General features: G+C 27.4%; 2 protein-coding genes across 2 annotated transcripts in view; one reads left to right on the top strand and one right to left on the bottom strand.

Annotated features, from left to right (window-relative positions):
* The window catches only part of LOC100162449 (RNA pseudouridylate synthase domain-containing protein 2), a gene marked incomplete at its 5' end in the record, with an annotated part of 153,378 nt that overhangs the window by 57,887 nt on the left and 76,518 nt on the right, over window positions 1-18,973 (bottom strand). The window lies entirely within an intron of this gene.
* On the top strand, window positions 105-3,881 carry LOC100571031. The gene is made up of 6 exons (XM_029485777.1): window positions 105-351; window positions 455-634; window positions 1,003-1,299; window positions 1,839-2,080; window positions 2,467-2,626; window positions 3,721-3,881. Exons 1-6 carry the CDS (start codon window positions 159-161, stop codon window positions 3,852-3,854), a joined length of 1,206 nt encoding a protein of 401 aa, XP_029341637.1. The 5' UTR covers window positions 105-158; the 3' UTR covers window positions 3,855-3,881.

Here is an 18,973-nt window from a genome sequence, read left to right as displayed (position 1 = left end):
TCATAAATTTAGATATATTATACAATTATTATGTGTTATAAATTTATTTTAATATAGGTATTCATTATTATATATTAAATGTATGCTGTATATATTCATTAATTATTAAATATCTTTTTAAAAAAATAGACTTATTTCAAAATCTTTCATTTTATAGTATGTGGACTGTTGTTAATTTTGAAGCTGATAATACGGTAGACGTTGTACCAGACTTTTGGTTCAAGAATGGTTTTTGTGAATGGCCTAATAAAACCAATAGAATGGATACCAAAACAACAATTAAACGTAGGATTAAACCTGATGAAATACATTTTAAAAAATATAAAGCAAGGATTATGTTGACCAACATTGGTAAGTATTATTTGATAATATTACAAAAAAAAAACTATAGTAATCTATACTTAACATAATATAGAATATATATAATAAATAAGCAAATTTATAATTTTATTAGCTAGCTTTCAAGAAGCTGAATCCAAAGCAACCAAGGCACAAGTAAATTCAGAATTGTCATCTAATGAAGATCATATTAAGGCTACAAAAACTGTCAAAAGGACCAAAAATAACATACCCACAGAAACAGTTGTATCAAAATTACCAAATCCTCCAGTATACTCTGAAGAATCTGATAACGGTTTGTATTGAAACTTTCTTAGCATTTATAATTTTTGTGTTAGGTATTGTCTTAGTGGTGATTTATTTTATTTTAACTTATTCAATTTATGGACTATTGTCTAATATAATATATATAACTATATTATAACATTAGATGATATAATAATAATAATGATAGAAGTAATATAATTTAACTTTCTGTCTATTCAAGAGTAGGTATACAATATAAAGAAGACAAGAACACAAAATTATTTATTTTGTTATTATAATAAAAAATAATAACTTTTATTATATCTTATACTATGTATCTTTTATTCGTTTTTCATCTAAGTATAACTTTAATACATTTTAAAGAATTTGTGATTTCTAAACAGTATTTTATTCCAGAATCAGTAGCAGATGATTCCGATAAGGATATAAGTTATAGACCAGGAAATATATTTGACACGACATCGTCACATGATTCAAATAATCAATCTCTTGAAAATGAAGCTGAAACCACTGGTACTGGGGAAATTGTTTTAGAAGCTACCACTGATATTCCTGAATTTTCTGGATCAGCACAAAAAAAAATGAAAATGTCTTACAAAAATGATCATTCATTATCAACCCAGGAAAACCACATTTCAGAACATAGCTTATTTATTTCACCATCAACTGCTGCAGAAAATGAAACTGATCAATGTATGTATAATATGTATAATTTCAGTTATTACTATTTATTGATTAATATATTGTTTAGTTATGCCAAATATTTTATCGGAGTAAAATATATTTGGTGATTGAAAGGCCAGTGTTATAAAAAACACTAATTATACACAAACACTATTCAAATAGGTTTTAAATAAAAAATTTAAATTACTGAAGAAAAAGTTCACTTAAAGTAACCAAATTATTTATTTAATTGAGTACATAATATATTTGATGTACTTTAAAAACATTTAATTCTTATAAACCAGCGCAACCATAATAGTAATTTTACTTAGAACTGATAATTTGTATTCACTATTCCTAAATTGGAAAATAATAAGCTATATTTACTAACATAAATAAAAAGATCCCACATTTTGGGGTAGATATATCTATACATTTTAAGTATTTGATATACTGTAAAAATAAAAGTAAAAAAAATATTCAATACATAATTTATATTATACTATTTTATTTTTTAAGAATTATTATTTTTATTATTAAACATAAGATTTGAATACTTATTATTTCAGCTTTCAAAAAATTCATAAAAAGATCTCTTACAACTCTAAAATATGATGTTGAAAATATTCATAAACGTATGGATGTTTTTGAATCCATACTGGAGAAGATTGATGACAAGCTTTCGGGAAAGTCAAACGGTTTTGCTGAAACTTATGCCACTCATGAAGACATTACTATAATTGAAAATGACACAGATCTTAATCAAATGGAAAACAGATTAGTTAATGATTCTTTATACAGATCTTCTGTGGTATGTAGTTTATAATTTTAATAAATAAAAAAATCATTATGATATGCTACATCTAATACACAAGTATTATTTTTAATTTGTAATAATTCAATACAATCATATTTAAAACACCTTTATGGTAGGTATACCTAATCATTATTTTGTATTGCATTATTTCTTTTTTTTATCATTAATTATTTTCTTTAAATAATCTAAGATATTAAAGAAGTTCAGCTAAAATTTAAAATTCAAATAATTTAGATAAGATGCACCTTGGTAATTAAATAAATTATTTGACTAAAACAAAAACGAAAAAAGTCTAAGTCTTGATAGGTATATTAAAAATAATTCTTCACATAATATACTAATGCATAACACGGTTCTATAAAATAAATTATGTTTCATAGGTCAAAACTTTATCTCGATTTTTGAGCAACTCTTTGCCAGAAACCATCCGCAAAATGATGCAGACATTGTTTAGTGACACATTTCTCATGAATTACTCTTACATTGGTTTCAAGGGAAAAAATCAATTTTCTACTTTACAAAGTTGCAGTATTATATTTGGTAAGTAAAAACAAATAAAAATACATACAACAATTTGTCTAGAACTACTGTTGTAAGTGAGCATTACCAATAGGTTAACTAAATAGTGACACAACAATATTATCTATTTACTATTAATACTATTTAGTGAACTTTTGATTGTTTTTAACTTTAAATGGTATTAACATATAGTTACCTCAGTAAATTGTAGGTTTAATTATTAATATCATTGTATCATATTATACCTATATGTATACTTGGTTAATTTGAATTGTATGATTAAATATACTGAAAGTTGTTTACTAGGATTTACATAACTTGCTCGTATCAGTAACTTTTTGTCTACCTTAATATGTGGCTACTACTGTTTTGCATCCAGCTTTAATGTATTAGTATTACGGTTTACCAATGTTTTGTGTTCTATTACATCTGCTATAATCACATTATTTCATTTTGTATATATATATCTTGTCTTTATATTTTCTATTGATACAAGTTTCAAATGTATGTATCTACAATAATAAAATAAATTTATACTTAGTAAGAACTAAAAATCACTATATTATTTATATATTTAAATAAGTTATTAAGTTAATAAGTAACTTTAGACTTTAGAACATTTTTTTACATTGGGAAATTTATAAATAAGTAGGTGAAAACTGAAAAATAATATTTTTATGGTGTTGACAATATTGGTCTGTAACAATTTTTTATTCTGAATGAAGCAAAGAAGGCAAGAAGCTAAAGTATTTCCCATGATTTTTATTTTATGAACTTTTTTGAGTAGAAATATAGTTCAAACATTTTTAGCCAGCATTTTTATAGATTTGAAATTGCATAACATTTTTTCTTTAGAGTGATACTTTCCAAAATTTTCATTAGTGTTTCAAAAATTTGACCAGCTTTATAGAAAGAGTTTAAATCAAATTTAAATTAATGAAAGCATTTATATTTTATTTTTAATTTATATAAGGATGATATTATTTATTTATGTATTTACTTACTATACTTTTATATATTTATAATTTCTATATGTAAAAATTAAAAATGTACCTTTCATATTAATGTATAAAAACATTATAATTAATTTATAAACTTTTTGTTTTGAATTTTAGAAGCAGTCCGTTCTATAAAAAAATTTGCAGACATTCCAAATATGGAAGTAGAAAAACCATTGAAGAATTGGATGGCTCAAGCTTCACAGAGAGAAAAACTTAAAAAACAAAAAAATGAACTTGCCAATAATTAAAAAACCAAATAAATCCATTGATTAATTGTAATTGAATGACTTTTTTTTTTAACTAATTAAATCTCTTACTCATTTCATCTTCCTTATCATATTCTGTTCATAAAAATATAACATAGGTGTGCTTATAAGTATTATATTATTTATAAGTCATATTAGAATATTGGTTAGTTGGTTAAAGTATATTTGTCTGAAAACAGTTTAAAAATATCATGGATGAATCATGTAAAAACATTTGATCCTAAACATTTTTAAAATATATCTAATTAATTATATAAGAAATATTTGGTTCCAAACATTTTTTAAAATATTTTTCTAAAAATTTTTAGAAACGTTTTATGCTAATTATTTTGAAAATGTGTGAATTTGATTATTTTAGAAATATTATGTCCCATATATTTTGAAAATATATAAACCAAACATTGTAAAAATATTTTGCTAAAATATTGTGAAAACGTTTTTTCTCCTGCCAAAAAATGTTTTCTATATGTTTTCACAATATTTTAAAACATTGTGATGAATACAATAAAATATTTTGATTTTGTTTTTCTATATTTTAACAATATTTTGAAAATATTATTTTGCTATGTGGGTGTATTGTATATTTTATAGAAACACGAAACATGTTATTCTTATTGCATTTCGTACCCGTAGGTACTAAAGAAACAATATTTTAAATAAATTGGAAATGTATCCGATGTAGCTCATCGCTCCCATTGGAACTTAATGAAACATAACTGCACAAGAGCATTGCGTATTGTATAGGTAAATGCATTTTTTATTTCTTTGTAAATATTATTATATGAAATACGGTTTTATGCATAGATAAGACGTATAATAATATAGTACAATAATAATATTATGTTTGTACTAAAAAAAAAAAGATACTACAAACTTTTTATAATAACATAATTGTACTGCTTCTGTTCTAATCTGTAATTTTGATCAAGTCTCGTAAAATCATAAAACGTACATTATATTATTATAATATAGAGGTAGGTAGGTACTATCAATATCAGCTACCCATTGTAGTATGTGCGTTTGCCGTGCGATGCGATTGTTCAACTGTTAAAAGTATATTATTTTGTAATAATTTGTTCCCCAATTGCAGGAAAGTAAATTTTTTTAGTCACTTATCAATTTGACGCACATAACCGATATGTGCTACAAATGGAAAACAACAACATAGCCTACTTACAGGATGCAACTGCTGCATCACTGGCCTATGTAAGTTTAAAATTAGCAGGGTCACATATATCTATAATATTGGGCGATTCATTAGACACTTGTTATTTCAAAAGCTATATTATTGTTTTTGAAAATGTTGTTTTTACATAATTTTAAGTCATTAAAAAGACATTTTTTTTCCTATTTTTTATATCATTAATTTTTTTTTTAATTGTTTACCTTTTGTTGTAACGATGCATGCATTTTTAATTCCTTATTTCAAAGCAGAATATTTGTTGTTGTACAAAAATCACATTTTGGACGAGTTTACTCTGTATAGTCTAAGTTAATCGGAGAAAAATATTGGGTAGTTTGAGACGTTATTTTTTTAAAATTGTTTTTATCTCACATTATATTCGTCAACGTCTCCCTCCACGCCGGTCTGCGCCTTTCTTCGTCGGTCGTATAATTTTATATATTAGATACATTAAAGGGGGTAGGCGGATCGCGTGAAATGAGTTTTAATGACTGGGCGACGCGTACATAAAACCTATGATAGTTAATACGGATTTCATTCGAATTCGTGTGCAAATGTCATTAGGCCGGATACGAGGCCATAACAGGACAGGTTTACTTCGGGTGGTTATGATAGGAGAACGCCGTTAAAACTCTAACGGACAAAACTGCAGATACTTCGCTGTAATAATGAATATTATTATTGTCTATTATAGTTAGGACTTTAGGAGGGACACCGCGTGTAGCATTAATAAAATAATATTATATAACAATACAATATTACAGTGGCGCCGTTTCGTTCGTCAGTAAGTAATCACGCAACTATTATATACGCTTATAATTAGGGCTGAGGTTTTATGACCTAAAAAATCACAAAAATAAAAATAATGCCATAAACAAGTATACACAAATGCCTTAACATTTTTTTAAAAATGTGTTTAAATATACGGTTTAAAAATAAACATAATGGAGACATGTTGGTATGATGAATTTTTATCCTCAGAAGACATATAGGTAGTATAAAATACTAATCCAAGTCAAAAGTGTCATCAGTGGCTTGCCCAAATTTCTTTCCCCAAATTATGTAAAACATGTTTTATTTATTTCCCTCTTATCACACATATACTCATTATGTCTTAGATATGGATTGAATATTTTCTTCTAAAAAAAAAAAAAAATACTAATGACATTAAAACATGTATATTATGTAAATATATTGTCATCGGTACTTTAATAATTATTTACTGATATGAAAACGGTGGTGCTTTTCTAAAATATACGTTCAACACTATCCGACCATTATACGTGGTACCTTTCAACCGATATTAAGGTTTATACTATTGTAAAAATTAGTACAAAAATGTAAGTTCTTCAGAAAAAAAACTGTGAAAAATGTTTTATAAACTTTAAAAATGTTCTAAAAAGTCGAATAATGTGTTAATAAATGCAAAATAAAAATATCAGTCAAATAATCAATAACAGCCTAAATACATTTACTACCTACACCTAGATCTACGAAGTATTAAAACTTGAGAAAACAATTACATTGCACCAAAGTCCCATCCCTACTTAAGCAAACCCTGTGGCTTATTTGGGTACGTTTAGGCCACCTACACGTTTTTGCCGTCATAACCGAAACATATACGTATACGTATCGAGGGTTAAAGATTATTTGCAGTTAGTGACAGATTTGTAATGAGCGCCATGAGCCGTGTACAACTACAGCGTTATAAACGACAATTTATAGTTTCGATTTGTGGTTGCAATTTTTTTTTACAATTCGTATGCAGTAATCATTTATGAGATTAGCAGGTAAATAATTAAATTGAATCATAAACGAATTCAACTGTAGTCGCCATGCGATCAAATTATAATATGACATGTGCAGTTAACGACTACTTAAATTTTAGTTTTCGTTAATAAGTGTGTAACTTTTCGTGGGTATACTTATTTTTGTCTAAAAGTTAGTCAAAATATAGGAAGTAATTCTTAAAGTATTGAAAACAATTAAAATAAAATACGTTTTAACTATTATGTACCTATTATTGTACAAGACAATGTTATTTCTAAAGATTAACATGCGTTATTAATATGGAATAATATTGTAATTTTATATGATTGTTGTTCTAACAAGGTTAGATAGTTAGTTACAACAACAAGTTTTAAAACAATGTCAAAACCATGTGTACTGGCTCTTCTGAAAAGTTTAGATTATTTAGAAAATTCGTCACTTACAGCAAAACATTACGATTTAACCGTCAAATCATACTGTAGGTACAATACAATTTGAAAACCCACAAATTAGACGACCAGCACCAGCAGTATCATTTAAACCAAGGCGTGTTTTTGTACATTTTGTATTTTGTAGTTTGTACGCTACACGCAGCTACAGTTAACGATCTTATTTCCAAAGTATGTTAAACATAATTTATTTCTTAATTTTAATTTATTTTGTTTTATTCATTTTTTTATGTCCATATGATTAATAATAATATACCAGTCATAGTCTTAATTTTACAATTATATTATGATTTATGAGTAAAGTATTTGAGCAAATGTATTTTAATTTAAAATTATTTTTTACAACTTTCTCAATTTATTATACTTACTCGGGTAACTTAAAAGCATCCAATACCTGATGTAGGCATGTCAATTTAAAGTATATTTTGCACAACATTAATTTTTACCTAGCTACTTCATAGTTTTAGGAAAAAATTGGGTTACATGGTTTTCACTTCAAATAATACCTACCAATGGCCTATCTAGTTAAAACTTATATTTGTAAAAAAAGAACTTCTCTGAGCAGTTAAGTTAAATTTAATACTGTCCAATAGTAATTAAGTTGAGTTTAGTTTCGGTCAAACCTCTGCTTGACTGGTTCAGACCGGAACGTATAAATACGGACGGTAAACTAGACTTGGGGTGGCTCTGAAGTGGCTCAGTTGTCGTCAGCATAATATTTGTTTTATAAATAATATATTTATGCACGTACATACGATAATAATTTAACTGCTTTGACGTGTTTTAATCTAATTAAATGCTCAGTACGCTGAAGTGTAATATTATTATAGTTATTATTAATTAAATAAATTTAAATATATTTTGCCATACCATAATCGTACAATATGCTTTATGAATTTTGTTTTTCAACTAATGCAGTGAGTAAAGTTCTCGTAGAATATTTTAGAGAATTGCTCCAAAACTGGATCAAAATCCAAACACTTTTGCTATTGTTTTCAAGTACCTATTGTGTTTGTAGTGTTTGAACAAGGAATATGATTCAAAAAGTATGATCATCTCCATTTTTTATTTTTTCTAATTTAAAAGTTTACTACCTAAAATACCATATTTTAAAATACTTAGATTTTTCTTACCAATTAAGTAGTATCTTTTGATAGTACCTACTCGCATATTATTCTTAATAAAATTGAGAATTGACCTTTATACTGTAAATTGTTGTGTATAAGAGTTTTATTTTGAAAATATCGATATTAATATAACACAAAATATGAATGAACGAGTAGTTTCTAATTAATTGAAATGTATTGACTAAATATAATGTTCCTTAAAAATATTTTACAAAAATAATATTATAAAATATATGTAAAATTGGATAGTATAATATCAATACTAGATAATATTATAATCAGGCAGTTTATTGTTCTTTAAATATGCTTATAAATTAATATTAATTACTGTGATATTTTCAAATCATAACAGTCACCATATATTTTCAATATTTAACAATAGTACAATAAGTTAAATAACTCAAAAACTACTTGTTCGAATTTCGATTTGGATCCATCAATAATTTAATACAAAATCTTCCTAATTTAAAATGCACTGGTGAAAAGAATGATTCTCATATGAAACAAAGAAAGTTGGTATCACTATAGAATATTCCTTAGTGGAATAAAAAACCAAGTATTTCAGAATATTGTCATAAAATGTATACTTCAAAGTCCTAAAAATCTATGCTTGAGTAAATTCATTGTTAAAAGAAAAATGGGGTGCTTGTTAATAGCCGCGTAGTATAATTATCATAAATTGGCTGTTTAAATTTAATTTCAAGAAACCGAGACTGCATATCATAATTTTTTTTTTTAAACTATTTTTGTCCAGCATCGTGTTTAGCATACTATTTGAATAATAATTCTTAAGACCGCCAATTTCACTTTGCATAATATTTCGCATAGTACTCATTTATTTTTGTTGATTATCGTTTTTGTTTTTTCAAGAAAATCAAACTTTTCAAAGAAGACGAAAATAATATTATGATGAACTCACCGCCCGGAATACGATACTTACATAATACTATATTCTAGGTATATATTGGTTTTGAGCGCGTATAATACACCGACCTTTAAAAACTTATTGCGAACATTATTAAACGCTACCTACGTAACATCCGATACAGATATTATTATAGTGCCGATAATATAAGAAATACGCGTAATATATGTGTCAAAATATTTCGATTGCTCTCATAACTTAATATTTTCCAATCGATATCATTCGCAAAATTTTTATTAGTACCGGATGACCGAGATTAGCTCGGGTTCAGTTTCTAAAAAATTATATATGTGTTTGTCAATGTTAAAACTTCAAATTTTAATAGGATTTGATTAAGAAAATAATTTTCTTTATGAAAAAATAATGATGTTTGTCCATGCTTCGCTTACGAGATTAACTAACGAAATAATTATATTGATTCTTTTATTTTTATTTTTATTTTTGGAAAACAAAGACGTCAGCTACTATTATTATACTATTATTATACAAGCGGAATGTCTATAATATATTATTATATACAATATACATATCGGACTAATAGTTCTGTGCCGAAGACAATGTAACCGCGAACATTCTGAAACCGTACGAAACCTTTTGAAGTCCCATCGATTTGATTTTCTCTGTGTACCTGTATGTTACGCCGCAAATCCGATTTGGGTGTCTAAGTGTTCGAAAAGGCAGTTTACTGTCTGCTTGTGTAGGTACTATTATTATTATTACTATTTCTATTATTATTATTAGTGCCTGAGTAATAGGTACTATATTATATTACCACCGTTGAGTTCGTTCTATCGTAGGACCAAGGACTGGAACCCTACCGAAAAGAACCAGTTTTGTAACCGGAACCCTTTGAATATTGGGAACCAAAACCTCAACGAAACCCTTATTTAAATTAATCTTAATATACCGGTACCGATACTTTTACTTTTCAATTTTTTTTACATAAGTATAAAAAAAAACATGTGACAAATTATTTATTTTTAAGAACCGAAAATAAACTTACATTTAATTTTTTTTGGGAACCGAACAGGAACTGGAACTGTAAAAATCATCGAGATCCCATTCTCTGTGTCGGATGACGATTAAATTGTAAATACATTATAAAAATTTTACCCAAATTGGCCAAATTCGTTTATTTTGGATCGTTGACAGATGATTTTTGATATCATACCTATATTATTATTATTTCAAATCATTGTTTTACGAGTAAATTACGAAAATACGAAACAAGGACTCGAATAAAATATTCGAACAAAATTAAGCGATTCCAACAATGACTTTTTTTGAGAAAAAAAATACTCATAATATTATAAGGACTAGGTACGTTTTAAATTAAAGAACATGAAATTATAATTTCCGTGCGTAAGACTAATATTCACGTGCGTACAATTATACGGCATTGGGACTATTAAAAAGACACGCTTTTTCGTAATAATAACTCTATAATAACTCGCGGGATAGATGATTATTCCATAATATAATTTTACAATATTCATCCAACTGTGATCGCATTACAACTCATCACATTATTATGTTGTATATACGTACAACTGTTGTCTTAAGGCCACTAGTCCTAAACAAACGAAATCGATATGTCAATATTATCTCGTCTAAATATAAAGGTACAAATAATTTGTATCTTTATATTATGAAGTATTAAACAAAATAATAATAAACAAAATCATTGCGAATCGATTATAATTGGAACCGAAAATCAATCATAAACGTGACATTGGTAAGTTCTAAAAAACGTTCATAGTTGGTTTATAACGCAACTTTTGCCAACGAATTATGCGTTTAATGCTTTATTCGGACACACGATAGGATTCATGTGAAAATACATTAAGGGTGAGTACTTTTCATCGAACGAAAATTCGATGAATACGCACAGGGTCAATTGCACCCATTATAATATAATATAATATCACTAATATAGCATAATAATATATATTATCTGTTATTGGTTACATTTTAATGATACCTATGATGTTCTGTTTTATATTGAACATATTTTTCAGAAGCTGTACTGTTTTTAACACCAACTCCGGACCGTCCAGTTATACCGCCTATTATACCTAGGTATCTATATTGACTTTTGTTAAAACTATACTTCGCCGAAATATCACAACAGCAGTTTTTATCAGACTTAAAAAGTTCAAACGATCGGAATAAAAATATGTATATAAAATTACTGTCGTGTGTACATTTAAATTAAACTGAGACATAAATAATTTACAAAACTTATAATGTCTTGTTAAAATCATTGTTATTTACTGTAATAAAAAGTGTGCAAATTATGATTATTAGAAATATTTCATTAATGTGTGGATTTTTGCATAAGTAAACTGAATCCATAATAATGTATATTTTTTGAGCACAATGCACAGTTGATTTTATTAGTTATTTTCTCTTTTAATATATTATATATCATAAAACACTGTCTGGCATCATATAATGTTACTATATTAAATCAATGAATCTTAAAACAACTCTGTATCTTGACTTAAAATAAAAACAATCTTCTCCGTGGATTTTAGTCAAAACCGTGTTTGTTGGTATTTCTTCAAAAGTTTTCGACAGTATTAAGTATTATAGAATTGGTCGGGAACACTATTGAGAAAATCGATCAATTTTAAATTACCTCTTGATGGACCAACTATAGAAATGGGCGGATAGGACGACACGAAATTGTTGCGATTATTTCAACATTCCGAGCGAGTGCTGTCCACAGAAAAAAATTCATCATTGTAAAACCAATACATTTTTCGTTTTACTCGGAAATTATACATATTATAATATCTTTACCACGGTTAAAGCTTAGCGTAGTACGATTAACAATGCAAATTTAAGACATTTTTTGAAAAGTCAAATAGGAGAATATTGTGAATAATATTATGGTTAAAAAAAGATGTCTGAATATTATTTATTGAATATTTAATGAACAAATTGGTCGGATTTTCTGACGATTAACGCTGGTTATTCGACTGCCCTACACGTTTTCTCGGCACCACACTCCGTGTACCTAATTGTTGTACAAATATTAAGCTAAAAAATCCACTATTCAATTTGTGGTCGTCCAATCAATCAGTTTTAATATTCTTGACGTGAAAAAGTTTCGAATCATTAAGATTCGAGCTTAAATGTCAGAGGCCATTTTTCATATTATAAGTTGGTATTAGTTAATTAATCATTTTCTTTTGCCAAAAACACTTTATTTTGCTGTAAATGAAACAAAGAATTAATGCATATTTATTTTTACGATTTTCTAATTTTAGTAAGAGGGTATGATGTAGTTTTGTTTAAAAAGTAACAAAAAAAAAAAAAAAAATAATAATAATAATAACTACAACATTAATTAAACCCTGAATTTGGGGCATAGTTTTTAATGTCATCATCTTAATAAATTATATTTCCTAAAATGACTGTAAAAACTAATTTATGCAAACTGACGTTCATCATTCTGTGCTCCACCCAAATTTTTGTAATATCATAAAATAACACATATCTATTTCAAAAGAATAATTTTTCAAATACACGTAAATATTTATTTAAAGTTGCTGTTGTGTGGTACTTATATAGGTATTATAAATGCATTATTTTCATTTTGTTCCGTAATCATTTAAATCATAATAACTTCATAGCCTTTCCTGAACTTGATTTTGATTTTTCGAAAATGTACTTTTATTGTTTTATTTATTTTCTATATGTCATAAGCTCTTAAATCTAGACGACATATATTTTAATTGAAAATTTATCATAATATCATATTCTGATACAGCAGCACTTAAAGTTTGTAAGGCGATATTTATACTTGTACACTACCAATATTATATATATATACTATAATATTATAGTTTACTATGGTAACACAAAAAGTAAGCTGATATCCACACAGAATCGTTTTTAAAACGCATTAATATAATGGTTTTAAAATTTAGTGTATAATCTTAATATGATCTCAAAGGCTTCGTGAGTGACACACCCAGATCAGTACGGCTGGCTTATCTGACTCAATTTTATTTTATTTTATAATATTCATATTTTTTTTTTTACTGATTTTAAATCGTTTACTTAAAACTTCAACTAGGTATATATTATTCTATGCTTCTACTATGTCCTATTATACTAAGAAGTAGTGTTTATCACGCGTTTTTTAAATGGTGATATGGCTTAGTAATTGGACCTATTATTATTCATTTTTAAAATAAAAATATAATACTGGTTATTTATTAGGTATAATATATACAATTAAGGATTAGGTCTAACTTTAGACTCAAAAATTAGACGGTAAGTATGTGGAATTAAGTATGACCGCAGTGTTTTGATTTTCTTATTTGTGCGTTATAATAATTTTTTTTTAATTTACAAGTGTATAGTCCACATATTATATTAATATTATAATAATATATTTACATTTCATAATATATACTTTTTGCATCTCAGTTCATTTAACTTTCGAATGGTTTGTTTATGGTTCATAAAAGTCTACTGGGAAATGAAGTAAGTAAATTGTATATTCTTTTGGCTCGTCCCAAAATACCGGAGAACAGACAAAGAATAAAACTTAATTAAATCTGCAAACAAACAGCTTCATCTCGGTCAAAACTACAAAAGCAGAAAAAACTAATTTTCATCGCAAGGTGTTTATTAATTTAATAGTTTACTACTATACTAAACCACGGTATAATATTATAGTACACAAGGAGGAAGGCGTAAAATACGTTTACAATTATTTAGAATGATATTTATTTGGTTGAGATCATTATGCGAATTAAACCAAGGGACTTGAAATGTCCACTAAATTTTTCCCGAAGAGCTGTTCAAATCTCTTAAATATTTTAGTGTGCATTACGCTATCTAGTGAATCTGGAATAAATATTCGATACAACACTCACACAATATACCAAATAATCGAATATTCGAATACAGTGAAAATGTTATCGTTATTCTTGTCTTGAAATTTATTGTATTTGTGTACGGAAGTGTAATATTATTGGTTTACAACATCAACATGTGTGGTTCCATTCACGTATCAGTAATTAATTAAAATGTGTTATTAGTTAATTAGAAAAATACTATTCTCAAATAGTTAATTCAATTGTGAATTCAATTCAATTTGTACATATTAGTTAACATAATATATTATATCAAACCACATTATAGAGCCAAATACTTTTTATTAATTTATAGTTATTTATTATTTGGATCAATAAAATATAGTTACTTTTTCTGAACGAATATTCTACTTTTATGATAGAAACAATATATTTTGTTCCTTTGATATTTCTTTATTTCATACTTGTATTAAATCTCGCGTATCACTAACGAGTTTTAAAAACTCGGCTTCTACAACATCATAATTCGCTGGTCATGCGATAATAATGACCCGTTGAAACAACACGTCAAAAACGCTCATAATAATAATGACGTATAATGCGTCTTACACTAATTTTGACCGTTTTCAATTGTCATCTATTATAAAACTGATTAATTTTCGTTCTGTCATCTTTATTAATAATATACTAATTATACTCGTATTATTTTTTTTTTTATATAAATATAGGTAATAATATTATAAATAATTACAATACAACAGCGAGCGCATTGCATAAGGCCGTGCTCAACTTGCGCCAAAATCGACACAAGATAATATAATCAGTCTTGTAAAGAATACTTTTATTTTGTATTCGGAATACATATTCGAATAAATGAGAATTAAGGTATTCAGAATACGTATTCGAATAGTTCTTAAAAAATATATTCAGAATACTATCAGAATACTTTTTTTCACAACTAGTTGTTGTCATTTTTTGAATGATTGGTAACTAACATTTATTAATTAATAGTTAAACATACAACGTAATCATAAGTTATTTATACATTTTGACCACATATGATACGGCCGATACGGGCCATACGGGATACAACAGATTGGTGTTTATGAAAATAATCATATCATGGGCCAATATTATATTTCGTTTAAAGAATAAAATCAATGTTCATGATTTATAATATGTCTTGTCACAAATTTAAAACTATTTTTCTGGATCGGAAAATAGTATTTTTTTAATGAATAAGAAATACAAATAAAAGTATTCAGAATACTTTATTTTTGGGTTTGGTGTAAATTACTAATCTTCCCTAGCTAGTTGGGTCGCGCATCACCTGTTGCGTAGGTATTTATATTAATACGATTTATAAACACACGTTGTAGTGAAACGATGCGAATTTTGATTTTTCTGATTTCGCTAATACGGGCCATAATTATAATAATATAGAATTTTGTTCACAAGTTTGTGTGATTGACGGTCGCGGATTTTAAGCCACGAACATAGGTAATGACCAGGGCTCGTAAGTTCATGCATCTGCATGTTTTTTACTAATGACTATACCAGGAGATATATAGGGACGCTACAGTATATAACTTGGTATTGCTGCAGGGTGACATTATTAATTATTAAATTAAATCCAGTAAACTCTGCAATGATCAGAGAGGCACCCACCTAGTAATGTGCTACTAGGAATATTCCCCAAGGAATGTTTCCGGAAACAGGGAATATTCCCCAGCCTCTCGAGAAATTTCTTTAAAAAAATTTTTTTTATTTTTTATTTTTATTTTATTCATTACACGTATAAGTAAAAAAATATTTAGTAGTTATGTTTATTTTTAAAACCTATTTAAATACAAAGTAATAGTTTGGACACTTTATTAATTGTTTTCTATTTTTTACCGTAAGTTCATAATATTGTTATTATAAAAGTATTAATTAAGATTTAAGAGTACTGCTTCTTTTTATTTTTATTAATAATGATACTGAAGTACCTAATGTTATATATAAATATATATTGTTCATTATATGTATAAGTAAAAGTTATTCAGTATTTCAGTATGTTTATTTTTATTTTTTAACATATTTTATACATAAAAAATAAAAGTTGAATAATTTATTTTGTGATCATTGTACAAATTTTAATTAAAAAATTAAATTATAGTTACTAAGTAACTTTTTTTAAAAGAATAAAAATCTAAACTGAAATAATATCATTTAAAACTGAAAATTATGATCAATATTTAAAAATTTATCATATTCCCGGGAAATTCCTGGAGTTGGGAATATTCCCGGGAAAATTTCCAAAAATATATTCCAGGGAATTTGCCCATGACTACACCCACCTATATCTGCGACGCAGTGTACGGTGGTGAATTCCACGTAAACACTGTGCATAATAAATATATTATAATAATAATATGATGTTTTGCACAGGATGGCTCCTTGTGGACCGCGGGGCGCTTCGTGTACAATGCACATACATATAGTACATTATAATATTATATGATGTTTAGATTATCGCGGTCTGGTCCGGAGACGGGAATAACGGTTAGTAATTCGGTCTTCAAAACTGTGATGATTCGAAAGGGTAAAGGCAAACACAAATAAACCCGTGTCTGTATACACACTGCAGCGAGGCAAGTTAAAATACAAATAATGCAATAATCAGTGAAACGATGGCGGTGGCGTCGTAGGTATTGTGAATCGGGGGGCGTAGGTAACTCGATGACGGGGAGGAAATCGCCTCTACCCGTTCCACCACAGTCGTCCCGCCTTGTTAATTATATAATTTACTACGGAGAACAGTTGCAAAATGGTGAAATACACTTTTGCATTTCAGTCATAGAGTTTAAAAAAACGTATGACATAATATTTGTGACACGCACAGCGGATGACTCACAGCTTTTTCGAGCAAAATATACATAATAATGTAAGTACCTAACTCGTGCACCTAAATTGTGCCGTAAAAAAAAAATAGAAATAATTTTTTGCTTTATACGCAAAACCAATATTTTTTTACGCTTTTGTATGTTGCCGAAAAAAAATGTCCTCACAGATGAATAATAATTGTTAGGCCTAAAGACATCTTGCAGCATTTCGTGTGGCGCGATGGCGTGTCTATCCCTAAATTTTGAGAAAATTCGTTTATTTATTTCCAGTTTTGCCATGTAACATTTCTTTAAAATGGTGTGCGTAGTTACAAGAGCCGATCTTGCAGGCAACCGAAAACTATAAGTACTTAATATTGTTTTATTATGTTTTCCAATACCTATACTCAGCGTAATAAAGATTTAATGACGTGTACATATTTCATTACAATAATATTATTATATTATGGTGGCCGGAGAATTATTTCCAACGGCTTTATCGTAACGAAAATCAAAATAAACGCATGTTCGTAAATCATTGCCCCGGCTGTTTTTACTTACTATTAACTCTTTCAGTCCTAAATTATTATTATTATTTTGTATTTCCCGGGTTCCTTGTGCGGTAGTATATGGAGTATTGTGTGTATTACCAATTCGGTGAACCTCGGACTTCTGGTATATGAATCATATTATATAGTTACGGTATCGTGCACGAGACCCCCTGCAGGACGTACATAATATACAGTCAGACATTTTGTATTTAATAACTGTTTGGTACGATTCTACAAAATCAATATTTAACAGTACAAATCGTGGAGTATAATATTCAGTGTAATCCTACTAAGCGATAAGAACGCCATCGTCAAATGTGAAAATTATTCACGTCAATTATTATGCGGTACAATTCTTGAGAATACGTAATACGCACTCATTTGTTGTCTTCGTCTTATCAAAAGTGCTGAACATAGCAAATTCACGAGACGAGCGGTTCACGTTAGTTTAAAAATTAGAGTTAATCGGATAGAATTTAACGGCAAGAACATTATTTGAATTCGTATGTCAGCTTTTTACGATGATTCAGTTTTACGATGACTACAGCTCGGTAAAGTAGGTACAGCAAATTTGTGCTTTTTAGCTTAAAAGAGATAGATAATCATGTATAATTTTTATAATTAAATTTTTGTAAGTTAATCAAGTTATGATGATTTTTAACAAAAAAAAAAAAAAATGATTATTGAAAGATACTTTACGTTCGACTTTAATCTCAGAACTTTATTACCGTGTACAAATGACTAGCAGACTGTTAGAGTATATCAGAAAGGCTATTATTATAGTCTACTGATAAAAACTACTAACAACTCTTTAAAAAAAAAAAAAAAATATTACCTTAAAGACTAAAGTAGTAATTTGTATTATGACTATTATGTTACAATATTATTCTACTCAATAATAAATAATGGATTCAATAAAATATGTTTTATTATATTTTGAATAAATTACTAGGAGGTTAGTATGAATAATGGTTCTATTAAAAAATATTTGTATCGTTATAAAGTTGTCGGTGGGCAGTGGGGACTTTGACCCCATGGCTCTAAATGCCATAGAATATTTAATACCCCCCTCTGATATCCTTCCCGGATCCATGGCTTTGAACATACGGCTCACCATCTTTGCACTTAAACCCACGCTTCTATTCATTATTATAGGTATTTTTAATAACTGATGTTTAATATCAGCAATATAATGATAATATATTATATGTATACGAGCACATGGTAAGTACTGGTACATATATATACATATATACATATATATCACATATACAATGTGATGGGATGGCGTGCAGTATGTATTATACATACGGAGTTATTTACCAAGCATAGTCAACCCCATTTTTTCATTTAATAATGTAGTTATTCAAAATCGGATTTTCGGAACTATTAGTATT

Source organism: Acyrthosiphon pisum, chromosome X (assembly GCF_005508785.2).
Source record: "Acyrthosiphon pisum isolate AL4f chromosome X, pea_aphid_22Mar2018_4r6ur, whole genome shotgun sequence".
Lineage (NCBI taxonomy): Eukaryota > Metazoa > Arthropoda > Insecta > Hemiptera > Aphididae > Acyrthosiphon > Acyrthosiphon pisum.
Note: the sequence above shows the minus strand (reverse complement) of the source record. Positions and strands in the feature narration are given on the sequence as shown.